Genomic DNA, 14099 nt, shown 5'->3' on the forward strand with positions numbered 1-14099 from the left:
ACAGAAAGGAAGATGATTAGAAACTCTTTATCTAACGCACCGTGAGGTTTGAAAACTAGGTCACTGGGTAATTAGCGACCAGACTCCATTTGTCATATCAGCCAAACAGGGAACAGCCGACTGGAAACATTCAGGAAATTAAAAGCCAGGATTGGCCTGTTTTCCAATAATTCCAGTTAAAAGCCCGGGAGATCTCCGAGAAAGTGATGAATATCAAACCAAAATGGGGCAAAAAAATGTTCATTTCCCTTGTTGAGGAAGGCAGCAAATGGCAAATATCAATCCCCAGCCAGACATTCAGGTTCCAATTCATTGTCCAGCTTTCACTAACAAAGGAATTATCCCCTTACCCACCGAACCTCCGCAAAACCAACCACTGACTGTCTGATTATCAACAACTCCACAACCTTCAACATCAGCTTCTTGCTGCTGACTGTCAGCAGCGAAACTATACTGAACACCACAGGGCTCACACACACACACACACACACACACACACACACACACACACACACACACACACACACAGAAATGCACAGACAGACAGACACACACACAGATACACACAAAGTCGGACGTACACACACACACACAGACATGCACAGACAGGCACACAGACACACGCACAGACAGACACACACACACAGACATGCACAGACAGACAGACAGACACACACAGACAAGCATACATACACACGCACATACAGACACACACACAGACACTTATACATGGACATACAGACACACACATACACACACACACACGTACCCACACATAGACAGACACACACACATGCACACAGACACACACAGGGACACAACGACAGACACTCACGCACACAGACACACACACACGCACAGCCACATATACACGGTCAGCCAAACAGACAAACACACACAGACAGACAGACAGACACACACACAGACACACACACACACACACACACAAACACATACACAGATGCACACACACACAGACGCACACACAGACATACATGTACACACACAGATACACACGCACACAGACATGCATACAGACACAGAGAGAGAGTAAACTCCCTCAGTACTGCCCTTGGTCAGCATGATATCCCACCAGCACTGACCATCTGACATTGTGGCACTCCCTCAGTGCTGACCCTCTGACAGTACAACACTCCCTCAGTACTGACCTTCTAACAGTGTGACACTCCCTCAGTATTGACCCTTTGGCAGTGCAGCACTCCGTTAGTATTAACCCTCTCACAATGCGGCACTCCCTCAGCCCTGACTCTCTGACAGTGCAGCACTCCCTGAGTGCTGAAACTCCAACAGGGCGGCACTCCCTCGGTACTGACCCTCTGACAGTGCAGCACTCCCTCAGTGCTGATCCTTTGTCAGTGTGACACTCCGTCAGCCCTGACTCTCTGACAGTGCGGCACTCCCTCAGTACTGACCCTCTGACAGTGCGGCACTCCCTCAGTACTGACCCTCTGACAGTGTGGCACTCCTTCAGCACTGACCCTCTGACAGTGCAGCACTCCCTCAGCACTGACCCTCTGACAGTGCGGCACTCCCTCAGTACTGACTCTGTGACAGTGCGGCACTCCCTCAGCACTGACCCTCTGACAGTGCGGCACTCCCTCAGTACTGACCCTCTGACAGTGCGGCACTCCCTCAGCACTGACCCTCTGACAGTGCGGCACTCCCTCAGTACTGACCCTCTGACAGTGCGGCACTCCCTCAGCACTGACCCCCTGCCAGTGCGGCACTCCCTCAGTACTGACTCTGTGACAGTGCGGCACTCCCTCAGTACTGACCCTCTGACAGTGCGGCACTCCCTCAGCACTGACCCTCTGACAGTGCGGCACTCCCTCAGCACTGACCCTCTGACAGTGCGGCACTCCCTCAGCACTGACCCTCTGACAGTGCGGCACTCCCTCAGCACTGACCCTCTGACAGTGCGGCACTCCCTCAGCACTGACCCTCTGACAGTGCGGCACTCCCTCAGCACTGACCCTCTGACAGTGCGGCACTCCCTCAGCACTGACCCTCTGACAGTGCGGCACTCCCTCAGCACTGACCCTCTGACAGTGCGGCACTCCCTCAGCACTGACCCTCTGACAGTGCGGCACTCCCTCAGCACTGACCCTCTGACAGTGCGGCACTCCCTCAGTACTGACCCTCTGACAGTGCGGCACTCCCTCAGTACTGACCCTCTGACAGTGCGGCACTTCCTCAGCACTGACCCTCTGACAGTGCGGCAGTCCCTCAGCACTGACCCTCTGACAGTGAGGCACTCCCTCAGCACTGACCCTCTGACAGTGCGGCACTCCCTCAGCACTGACCCTCTGACAGTGCGGCACTCCCTCAGCACTGACCCCCTGACAGTGCGGCACTCCCTCAGCACTGACCCTCTGACAGTGCGGCACTCCCTCAGCACTGACCCTCTGACAGTGCGGCACTCCCTCAGCACTGACCCTCTGACAGTGCGGCACTCCCTCAGCACTGACCCTCTGACAGTGCGGCACTCCCTCAGCACTGACCCTCTGACAGTGCGGCACTCCCTCAGCACTGACCCTCTGACAGTGCGGCACTCCCTCAGTACTGACCCTCTGACAGTGCGGCACTCCCTCAGTACTGACCCTCTGACAGTGCGGCACTTCCTCAGCACTGACCCTCTGACAGTGCGGCAGTCCCTCAGCACTGACCCTCTGACAGTGAGGCACTCCCTCAGTACTGACCCTCTGACAGTGCGGCACTCCCTCAGCACTGACCCTCTGACAGTGCGGCACTCCCTCAGCACTGACCCCCTGACAGTGCGGCACTCCCTCAGCACTGACCCTCTGACAGTGCGGCACTCCCTCAGCACTGACCCTCTGACAGTGCGGCACTCCCTCAGCACTGACCCTCTGACAGTGCGGCACTCCCTCAGTACTGACCCTCTGACAGTGCGGCACTCCCTCAGCACTGACCCTCTGACAGTGCGGCAGTCCCTCAGCACTGACCCTCTGACAGTGAGGCACTCCCTCAGTACTGACCCTCTGACAGTGCGGCACTCCCTCAGTACTGACCCTCTGACAGTGCGGCACTCCCTCAGTACTGACCCTCTGACAGTGAGGCACTCCCTCAGCACTGACCCTCTGACAGTGCGGCACTCCCTCAGTACTGACCCTCTGACAGTGCGGCACTCCCTCAGTACTGACCCTCTGACAGTGCGGCACTTCCTCAGCACTGACCCTCTGACAGTGCGGCAGTCCCTCAGCACTGACCCTCTGACAGTGAGGCACTCCCTCAGTACTGACCCTCTGACAGTGCGGCACTCCCTCAGCACTGACCCTCTGACAGTGCGGCACTCCCTCAGCACTGACCCCCTGACAGTGCGGCACTCCCTCAGCACTGACCCTCTGACAGTGCGGCACTCCCTCAGCACTGACCCTCTGACAGTGCGGCACTCCCTCAGCACTGACCCTCTGACAGTGCGGCACTCCCTCAGTACTGACCCTCTGACAGTGCGGCACTCCCTCAGCACTGACCCTCTGACAGTGCGGCAGTCCCTCAGCACTGACCCTCTGACAGTGAGGCACTCCCTCAGTACTGACCCTCTGACAGTGAGGCACTCCCTCAGTACTGACCCTCTGACAGTGCGGCACTCCCTCAGTACTGACCCTCTGACAGTGAGGCACTCCCTCAGCACTGACCCTCTGACAGTGCGGCACTCCCTCAGTACTGACCCTCTGACAGTGCGGCACTCCCTCAGCACTGACCCTCTGACAGTGCGGCACTCCCTCAGCACTGACCCCCTGACAGTGCGGCACTCCCTCAGCACTGACCCCCTGACAGTGCAGCACTCCCTCAGTACTGACCCTCTGACAGTGCGGCACTCCCTCAGCACTGACCCTCTGACAGTGCGGCACTCCCTCAGCACTGACCCCCTGACAGTGCAGCACTCCCTCAGTACTGACCCTCTGACAGTGCGGCACTCCCTCAGCACTGACCCTCTGACAGTGCGGCACTCCCTCAGCACTGACCCTCTGACAGTGCGGCACTCCCTCAGCACTGACCCTCTGACAGTGCGGCACTCCCTCAGCACTGACCCTCTGACAGTGCGGCACTCCCTCAGCACTGACCCTCTGACAGTGCGGCACTCCCTCAGTACTGACTCTGTGACAGTGCGGCACTCCCTCAGCACTGACCCTCTGACAGTGCGGCACTCCCTCAGTACTGACCCTCTGACAGTGCGGCACTCCCTCAGCACTGACTCTGTGACAGTGCGGCACTCCCTCAGTACTGACCCTCTGACAGTGCGGCACTCCCTCAGCACTGACTCTGTGACAGTGCGGCACTCCCTCAGCACTGACCCTCTGACAGTGCGGCACTCCCTCAGCACTGACCCTCTGACAGTGCGGCACTCCCTCAGCACTGACCCTCTGACAGTGCGGCACTCCCTCAGCACTGACCCTCTGACAGTGCGGCACTCCCTCAGCACTGACCCTCTGACAGTGCGGCACTCCCTCAGTACTGACCCTCTGACAGTGCGGCACTCCCTCAGCACTGACCCTCTGACAGTGCGGCAGTCCCTCAGCACTGACCCTCTGACAGTGAGGCACTCCCTCAGTACTGACCCTCTGACAGTGAGGCACTCCCTCAGTACTGACCCTCTGACAGTGCGGCACTCCCTCAGTACTGACCCTCTGACAGTGAGGCACTCCCTCAGCACTGACCCTCTGACAGTGCGGCACTCCCTCAGTACTGACCCTCTGACAGTGCGGCACTCCCTCAGCACTGACCCTCTGACAGTGCGGCACTCCCTCAGCACTGACCCCCTGACAGTGCGGCACTCCCTCAGCACTGACCCCCTGACAGTGCAGCACTCCCTCAGTACTGACCCTCTGACAGTGCGGCACTCCCTCAGCACTGACCCTCTGACAGTGCGGCACTCCCTCAGCACTGACCCCCTGACAGTGCAGCACTCCCTCAGTACTGACCCTCTGACAGTGCGGCACTCCCTCAGCACTGACCCTCTGACAGTGCGGCACTCCCTCAGCACTGACCCTCTGACAGTGCGGCACTCCCTCAGCACTGACCCTCTGACAGTGCGGCACTCCCTCAGCACTGACCCTCTGACAGTGCGGCACTCCCTCAGCACTGACCCTCTGACAGTGCGGCACTCCCTCAGTACTGACTCTGTGACAGTGCGGCACTCCCTCAGCACTGACCCTCTGACAGTGCGGCACTCCCTCAGTACTGACCCTCTGACAGTGCGGCACTCCCTCAGCACTGACTCTGTGACAGTGCGGCACTCCCTCAGTACTGACCCTCTGACAGTGCGGCACTCCCTCAGCACTGACTCTGTGACAGTGCGGCACTCCCTCAGCACTGACCCTCTGACAGTGCGGCACTCCCTCAGCACTGACCCTCTGACAGTGCGGCACTCCGTCAGCACTGACCCTCTGACAGTGCGGCACTCCCTCAGCACTGACCCTCTGACAGTGCGGCGCTCCCTCAGCACTGACCCTCTGACAGTGCGGCACTCCCTCAGTACTGACCCTCTGACAGTGCGGCACTCCCTCAGCACTGACTCTGTGACAGTGCGGCACTCCCTCAGTACTGACCCTCTGACAGTGCGGCACTCCCTCAGCACTGACCCTCTGACAGTGCGGCACTCCCTCAGCACCGACCCTCTGACATTGCGGCACTCCCTCAGCACTGACCCTCTGACAGTGCGGCTCTCCCTCAGCACTGACCCTCTGACAGTGCAGCAGTCCCTCAGTACTGACCCCCTGACAGTGCGGCACTCCCTCAGCACTGACCCTCTGACAGTGCGGCACTCCCTCAGCACTGACCCTCTGACAGTGCGGCACTCCCTCAGCACTGACCCTCTGACAGTGCGGCACTCCCTCAGCACTGACCCTCCCAGTAGAAAAGTTCCTCAGAAGCTGCTCCCACTTTTCTACCATTTCTATGGTGAAAAAGTGGGGAGTGTGTGTACTTGGTGGCAGAGTGGGAATGGCGGAGGGGGCGTTCCCAGCCTGTAGAATTCAGGAAGCGCAGTTTAAATTTAATATCTGAGCGATGAATTATTGAGGTGAAGTAGCTTCTTGTAGGAACTGCAATATTTATAATGTCATTACTCACCGAAGTGTCCTCTGAACAGGAAGCGAGGATATTGTCCACAAACGGGTTCCATTTGATGTCCAGTACATTTCCCTGGTGACCACAGACCTTGGGGTAAAGCGGATCAATGCGGCCAGTCTAGGGGAGTAAAATAGAACCTGGTTATTCCAGAATCATTGGATTGGATTTATTATTGTCACATGTACTGGGATACAGTGAAAAGTATTGTTTCTTGCACGCTACACAGACAAAGCATACCGTTCATAGAGTACATAGGGGAGAAGGTGCAGAATATAGTGTTGCAGTCATAGCTAGGGTGCAGAGAAAGATCAATACGGTAGGTCCATTCAGAAGTCCAATGGCACAATCATACAATCTGTACAGTGGAGAAGGAGGCCATTCAACCCATCAAGTCTGTACTGACTCTCTGACAGAGCATCTTATCCCACCTCCTCACTCTATCCCCATTACTCCACGCATTCCCCATGACCAATTCACCTAACCTGCACATCTTTGGACTGTGGGAGGAAACCAAAGCACCCAGAGGACACCCACACAGACATGGGGAGAATGTGCAAACTCCTTACAGGAGCTGGGAATTGAATTCGGGTCCCTGGCGCTGTGCTAACCACTGTGCCACCGTGCCGCCCTTAAAATTCCATGAGTTTGACGTACAGGGTAGCACAGTGACACAGTGATTAGCACTACTGCCTCACAGCGACAGGAACCCAAGTTCAATTCCCAGCTTGAGTCACTGTCTGTGTGGAGTTTGCACATTCCCTCCGTGTCTGCGTGGGTTTCCTCCGGGCGCTCTGGTTTCCTCCCACGGTCCAAAGATATGCCGATTAGGTGATTTGGCCATGCTAAATTCTCCCTCAGTGTACCCGAACAGGCACCGGAGTGCAGCAACTAAGGGATTTTCACAGTAACTTAATTGCAGTGTTAATGTAAGCCTTTAAACTTTTGCAGCATTGAAGTCAGTTTTGTCCAGAAGTTGTAAATAGAGGGGGTGTTAAGAATAAATTTTTAAAAAATCTTATTTTGTGCTTATTCTTGAGTTGGGAACATAACAGCTCCAGTCCATTGAGATTAGTGCGTAACATCTTGGGCTGTCTTTGAACACGGAGAGGCTAATTTAACCTGGCCAATCCACCTACGCTGCAGTTGTGTGCATAACTGTTATTCATTATTCTCCCACAAGGTGGTGGTGTTGCCTCTATAATCACCAGTTCCTGGCTTAGTCCAAAGGCAGCACTCGAACCTCTCTCAGTCTCTTGCAATAAACTGGCATTAAGTTCCAATATTCCCACCCACTGCTTTAATCCAGTCCGTTTGTTGGAAAGACAATTGATATACAACGGATGGGCGGCCTGCTCTTGTGGGCAGTCTGCTTTTACAGGTTACTGTCCAGCTTGTGGTCACCTCTCCCTGCTTGCCTCTTAAGCTTTGGGAGGTTCCATCACTGCTCATGACTCCCTCCCCTCTGTCCATCCATTCAAATCAATGGTGATGGTAACAACTGCTGTTCTTACTCCCGCCCACAGGGGGTGCCACAACCCTCAATCCATAGTCGGTGTCCAAAGATGTGCAGGTTAGGTTGATTGACTATGTTAAATTAACCATTAGTGTCAAGGGAATTAAATACATGGGGCTGTGGGGGATAGGGACTGGATGGGATTGTTGTTGGTGCAGACTTGATGGGCCAAATGGCCGCCTCCTGCACTGTAGGGATTCAATGATTCTATGAACATCTGGAAAGAAATACTTGCATTTATATAGCACCTTCCACGGCCACCAACATCCCGCAAACTTCACAGCCAATGAAGCAGTTTATGAAGTGTAGTCACTCGTTGTAATAAAGGAAACAAAAGCAGCCAATTTGCACACAGCAAGATCCCACACACAGCACTGAGATAGCGAGCAGACAATCTGGCCTTTCACAATGTTGATTGGAGGATGAATGTTAGCCAGGACACCAGGAAGAACCTCCCCCACTCGAAATAGCGCCCCAGAATCTTTTACATCCTCTCAAGCAGGCAGGGGCAGTCAACTTAATGTCTGAGCCGACAAGTAGCACCCCAGGCAGTGCTGCACTCCCTCAGTACCACATTGGAAGCATCGGCCTAGATTGTTACGCTCAGATCCAGGAATGGAGCTCAAACCCACAATCTTCTGGCTCAAGACACGAGAGTGCGCCACTCTGAGCCCCAGCAAACCTGTTGATTTTATTTCGTAAGAAGTCTCACAAACTCCAGTTTAAAGTCCAACGAGGTTTATTTGGTAGCAAACGCCACTAGTTTCTGGGGCTTCTGGCGAAGGGGCAAAGCCCTGAAAGCTAGTGGCGTTTGCTACCAAATAAACCTGTTGGACTTTAACCTGGTGTTTGTGAGACTTCTTACTGTGCTTATCCCAGTCCAACGCCAGCATCTCCACATCATGATTTTATTTAGTCCGGAGATGGAACTGAATCCCTCGTTCCGCCCAGTTGCAGAAGCGTACTGTGACACATTTGTCACTCAACATTGGCAAGAGCAGAGGAGATTCATTAACACTTTGATAAGAGTGTTACGGCTGTCACAGTACGAGATTCACAACTGTCACAAATCCAAATCTCTGCGTTACCTGTTTTTTCTTAACAATGAAGAAATCCATTATTTCTGATGAGTATATTCAGAAGGATTTGTTAACTAACCTCTGCTTAACCTCACAAAAAGAAGTCTCCCAACACCAGGTTGAAGTCCAACAGGTTTATTTGGTAACACGAGCTTTCGGAGCACTGCCTGACAGCGCTCACCAGATGAAGGAGCAACACTCCGAAAGCTCGTGCTACCAAATAAACCTGTTGGACCTTTAACCTAGTGTTATGAGCCTTATTACTGTGTCCACCCCAGTCCAACGCTGGCATCTCCACATCATGGCTAACCTCACAAAGACACGGCAAATATATCTCACGTCCCTCAGCGAGAGGCGAATTCACTGTTACATTTTGAGCTGGCACAGATTGGGGCAGAGCCACAGTCACAGAGTGAGCGAGTACGGTGACACTTTGCCTTACTTTCTTTATTTGCTTTCTTTATTGGAACAGATTGCAAGTTGAAAGGGTCAGTGGTAAGGGTTCAGCACCAGGTCACTGAGTGGCCCCTGTAATCTCTCAGTGTCAATCCCCAACATGAGACTTGTAATTAGCGCACAAGCAACTGGCTTGTTCCTGAGGATAAAGTTTTATCAACCTCCACATTTATTATTCTGACCCAACCCCGCCTCTGCCTTGGTATCTGTGCGAGGTGACTGGTGCCTGTCTCTCAGTACTGCCTTCCCATTCCCCGAAAGCTGCACTCACTGATAACCAGACACTCACATTCCGATTACCTCCGCTCCAAACAACCAGCGAGCGGAACCAGTCAGAAGAGGCCACGATGCACAGTAAATTGGTAGCACAGTGGTTAGCACTGCTGCCTCACGGTGCCAGGGCCCCACATTCGATTCCCAGCTTGGGTCACAGCCTGTGTGGAGTTTGCACATTCTCCCTGTGTCTGCATGGGTTCCCTCCAACATTCTAAAAGACACGTGGTTAGGTGCATTGACCCTAACAGGCGTGGTGACTAGAGGAATTTCACAGTAACTTCTTTGCAGTGTTAATGTAAGCCTTACTTGCAACACAAATAAATAAAGTAAATAAACTAATAAAGAGGCACTGGGTTTTCAAGGTGCTCCAAAGGATTACAGTGAGTGATTAACACAAACGGAACAGAGACAGAGAGATGCGTCGCCCTCTACGCTGTGAAAGATAACTGGCCAGTGAGGCCCACAGAGGAAATAAATGACCAATTTCGGACAGCGAGCATCACAGGTTGAATGTTCGTTGCTACGGAAGTGCTGGGTCTGTAGTTTATACCTCCCTGCTGCAGAATCCACTTAAACGGACTTTTCCCCTTCGAAACTGTGTGTGTTGGGGGGTGGGGGCGGGAGGCGGTGTGGGATCACCCTGTGTAGATCATTTCACTCTTTTGGCCAGATGCCAGCAATGAGAGCCCACTCTGACTAAACTCCACCTATCTATGTGTGTTATTATCAGCCAGTGCGGATTGTGAAGGGTGGGGGTGGGGGCGAAGAGTGCTGGGGCGACAACAATGGGGCTGTGGAGGGAGTGTGGGGGGGGGGGGTGGAGTGTGTCTGTGTGACTGTGTGTGGGGGAGTGGATACATTGTTCGGGTAGTGTGTGGGGGGCCATGCGTGTGATGGGGTGGGTGTATTGTGGGGGGAGAGTGTGTGTGTGTGCACAAGGTGGGGTGATTGTTTGTGGGTGGTGGTGGAGCATGTGTGGGGGATGTGGGGAGAGTGTGTGTGGTTGTACGGGGAGAGTGTGTGTGAGGTGGGGGGAACGTATGTGTGGGGTGAGGTGGGGAAAGTGTGTGTGGGGGGGTGGTGGGTGTGTGTGAGACAGTGTGTGTGAGGGGGGTGGGGAAGTGTGTGTGGGGATGGGTGTGTGTGGGGGGGTGGTGGGTGTGTGTGAGACAGTGTGTGTGAGGGGGGTGGGGAAGTGTGTATGTGGGGGGTGGGTGGGTGTGTGTGGGGATGGGTGTGTGTGTGAGGGGGGTGGGGAAGTGTGTGTGGGGATGGGTGTGTGTGTGAGGGGGTGGGGGGTGTGTGTGGGGATGGGTGTGTGTGTGTGAGGGAGATGTTTTCTAATTGAATATGGAAAGTATTTAAGGAGAGTTGCATCGAGCTGTGTGAAACCCGCTGGTTAATCCCTGCCCAGGGGTCACAATGTTATCTCTACGCGGAATGTCGACACTCTGTGAGCTTCTCACAGAGCCACAGAACTCAGTCTCTGCGAGAGAGGGAGCTGAATCAGAGAACAAAGAAAATTATAGCACAGGACCAGGCCCTTCGGCCCTCCAAGCCTGCACTGACCATGCTGCCTGACTTAACTAAAACCCCCTACCCTTCCAGGGATCATATGCCTCTATTCCCATCCTATTCATGAACATGTCAAGACGCCCCTTAAAAATCACTACCATATCCGCTTCCAGTTCCTCCAGGCACCCACTACTCTCTGTGTAAAAAATCTGCCTCGTACATCTCCTTTAAACCTTGCCCCTCGCACCTTAAACCCGTGCCCCCTAGTAACTGATTCTTCCACTCTGGGAAAAAGCTTCTGACTATCCACTCTGTCCATGCCTCTCACAATCTTGTAGACTCCTATCAGGTCGCCCCTCAACCTCCATCATTCCAGTGAGAACAAACCAAGTTTCTCCAACCTCTCCTCATAACTGATGCCCTCCACACCAGGCAAGATCCTGGTAAATCTTTTCTGTATCCTCTCTCATCCTTTTTAACAAGAGAAAGAACTTGCATTTATATAGCGCCGTTCACCACTACCTGACCTCTCAAAATATTTTAAGCCTACAAGTTATTTTTGAAGTCATTGCGGGGACAAAGAGCAGCCTATCTGTGCATGGCAAGATCCCACAAAGAGGAAATATTTTTCTTTCCTTCTGTCCCCTCTTTCCCTGCTCTCCACTGACCATGAACATGTTCTGTTGTTCCAATAATCCCTCTAACAGGAGCAGCAGGCTCAATCCCCTCTTTACATCTCTAACACTGTTTAATCGTATTTGTACGAGTGGGAATGTTTCCAAGCACAAACAGTGGAGGCTTTAGGAATATTCCCAGCCCCTGTTTATTTATTGTTTCTTTTTGTTCGGGGGAATCTGAGAAAGGGTCTGGCAGCGAACCCTGCTTCCTGTACAATCTACAGCTTGATCCTGCCTAGGCTGGAGGTTGCCATGGCTCTGCGTTGCCATGGGAATGTTCCTTACTTGTTCCAGTGGAATGACGAGGAAGGACCCTCCGCCGGCAGTCTCGGTTACTATGGCGAGGAACTTGGGGTTGATGGCACAGAAGTGGTTGTCGTGGACGTTCTTGGTGATGGAGATGCCGTCAAAGCAGTGCTCCCGGCTCGCGGCCTTCCCGTAGACATTCCGAAACTTGGAGCTGCGATACTGCGGGCGCCATGACATCTGCAGAGCAAGCGGAACAAAGGTGTTAATACAGAACTCCAGCTAACACTGAGTGGCAGAGACCACCACGCTGAGGTAAATCCAGCAGCATCCCCTCAGGTGACCCATGCCCGCCTGGCACTGAAACATTGAACGGCCAACACCTCAACTCAACCTGGAGATGGTTAGACAGAGAATTCCCCCGGTTCCCATTTGTAAACTCGTTCACCAAGAACTTTCTCCTTGCGACAAAACTACACGCTGCTACAACATGTTTAAAAGTTCATGAGAAATGATTTTGGCCTTGGAGGGAGTGCAGAGGAGGTTTACTAGGCTGATACCGGAGTTGAGGGGGTTGAGCTATGGGGAGAGGCTGAATAAACTAGGCTTGTACTCGTTAGAGTTTAGAAGAATGAGAGGAGATCTCATTGAGATGTATAAGATGATGAATGGGATGGATAGGATAGAGGTGGAGAGACTCTTCCCACTCAGAAAGGACAGTAGGACTAGGGGGCACAGCCTCAAGATAAAAGGGGGGCGGTTTAGAACGGAGTTGAGGAGGAACTTCTTCACTCAAAGGGTGGTGAATCTCTGGAATTCTCTGCCCGTTGAGGTGGTGGAGGCTGCCTTGCTAAATATTTTTAAGACGCGGGTTGATGGGTTTTTGATAAGAGAGGGGATTAAGGGTTATGGGGAGAGGGCGGGAATGTGGAACTGAGCCACGACAGATCAGCCATGATCTTATTGAATGGCGGGGCAGGCTCAAAGGGCTAGATGGCCTACTCCTGCTCCTATTTCTTATGTTCTTATGTAAATAACAATCAAGCAAATCTTATCCTGTAAATCAGTGACTCATAAACACACAAAGAGGCCATTTGGCCCTTAGTGCCTGTTCCATCTCTTTAAGAGAACTATCCATTACAGTGGTGGGCAACCTGTGACCCGAAGGCCGCACGGTCGAGGGTCAATCAAAGGGAGCAGAGTTTTAGACTGAGGGGCAGGAGATTCAGAAAAAATAATTCACTCAGAGGGTGGTGGAAATCTGGAATGCGCTGCCTGGGAAGGTAGTGGAGGTCGGAAACCCTAAACCTTCAGAAAATATTTGGATAAATGCTTGAAAGGATATGGAACAAGTACAGGAAAATGGAATTAGCGCCCCCTAGAATCATACAGTGCAGAAGGAGGCCATTCGGGCCATCGAGTCTGCACTGACCACAATCCCACCCAGGCCCTATCCACATAATCCCATGCGTTTACCCCAGCTAGTCCCCCTGACATCAAGGGGCAATTTAGCACAGCCAATCCACCTAACCTGCACATCTTTGGACTGTGGGAGGAAACTGGAGCACTCGGGGGAAAACCACACAGACATGGGGAGAATGTGCAAACTCCACACACTCGGTAACCCAACCCGGGAATCAAACTTGGGTCCCTGGCGCTGTGAAGCAGCAGTGCTAACTGCTGCGCCACGCGCTGCCTTTAGTGGTAGCTATTGCTTGTACAGATTTGATCGGCCGAAGGGCTTTTACGATGCAATATCTAACTCTGTGACTATGACATGTGCTCCAACTGGGTTCAGAGTGTGGCCCCAGGAGGAATTTTGTTGACCGTTTCCCATGCGCAGAGTTGCCACATTCTGCTGATTTCCATCTGTATAGTTTTATTTCTACTGGTGTGACTGAAGTGAGACACATATAAAGCACGGGAGGGTGAAGTGAGGTTCTCACAACACTGACTGTGAGAGCTGTGCGCTCTGTCTGTGTCCAAAGTGTCAATATTTCTTTTGTTTTTACCATTTGAAGTGGATGACAGTTCTATTAATATACAAATGATGAAGCATTTTCTATAACTCATTGTGAAATATTCGGCGTGTGTTAAATGTATTTAATCTTATTCATGGGGGTCATGGTTAGTGAACAAGCCTGACTTCAGTCTTGCAGCCTGCTGAGGTTAAGGCTCATTAGTCTAGGTTGCCCAGCCATGATCCAATGAGCCTCACTTTTT

General features: G+C 52.9%; 1 protein-coding gene across 4 annotated transcripts in view; it reads right to left on the reverse strand.

Annotated features, from left to right (window-relative positions):
- Positions 1–14099, reverse strand: part of coro2ba (coronin, actin binding protein, 2Ba) — a 163226-nt gene that overhangs the window by 37690 nt on the left and 111437 nt on the right. For all 4 annotated transcript variants that reach the window (XM_080214345.1, XM_080214343.1, XM_080214346.1 and 1 more), the window contains exons 2-3: positions 11916–12116; positions 6115–6231 (exon numbers count right to left, since the gene is read on the reverse strand). In XM_080214345.1, the coding sequence (XP_080070471.1) occupies positions 6115–6231; positions 11916–12116 (318 nt within the window). The remainder of the gene's footprint in view (positions 1–6114; positions 6232–11915; positions 12117–14099) is intronic.

Source organism: Carcharhinus amblyrhynchos, chromosome 28, assembly GCF_965287045.1.
Source record: "Carcharhinus amblyrhynchos chromosome 28, sCarAmb.v2.hapA, whole genome shotgun sequence".
NCBI classification, from domain to species: Eukaryota; Metazoa; Chordata; class Chondrichthyes; order Carcharhiniformes; family Carcharhinidae; genus Carcharhinus; species Carcharhinus amblyrhynchos.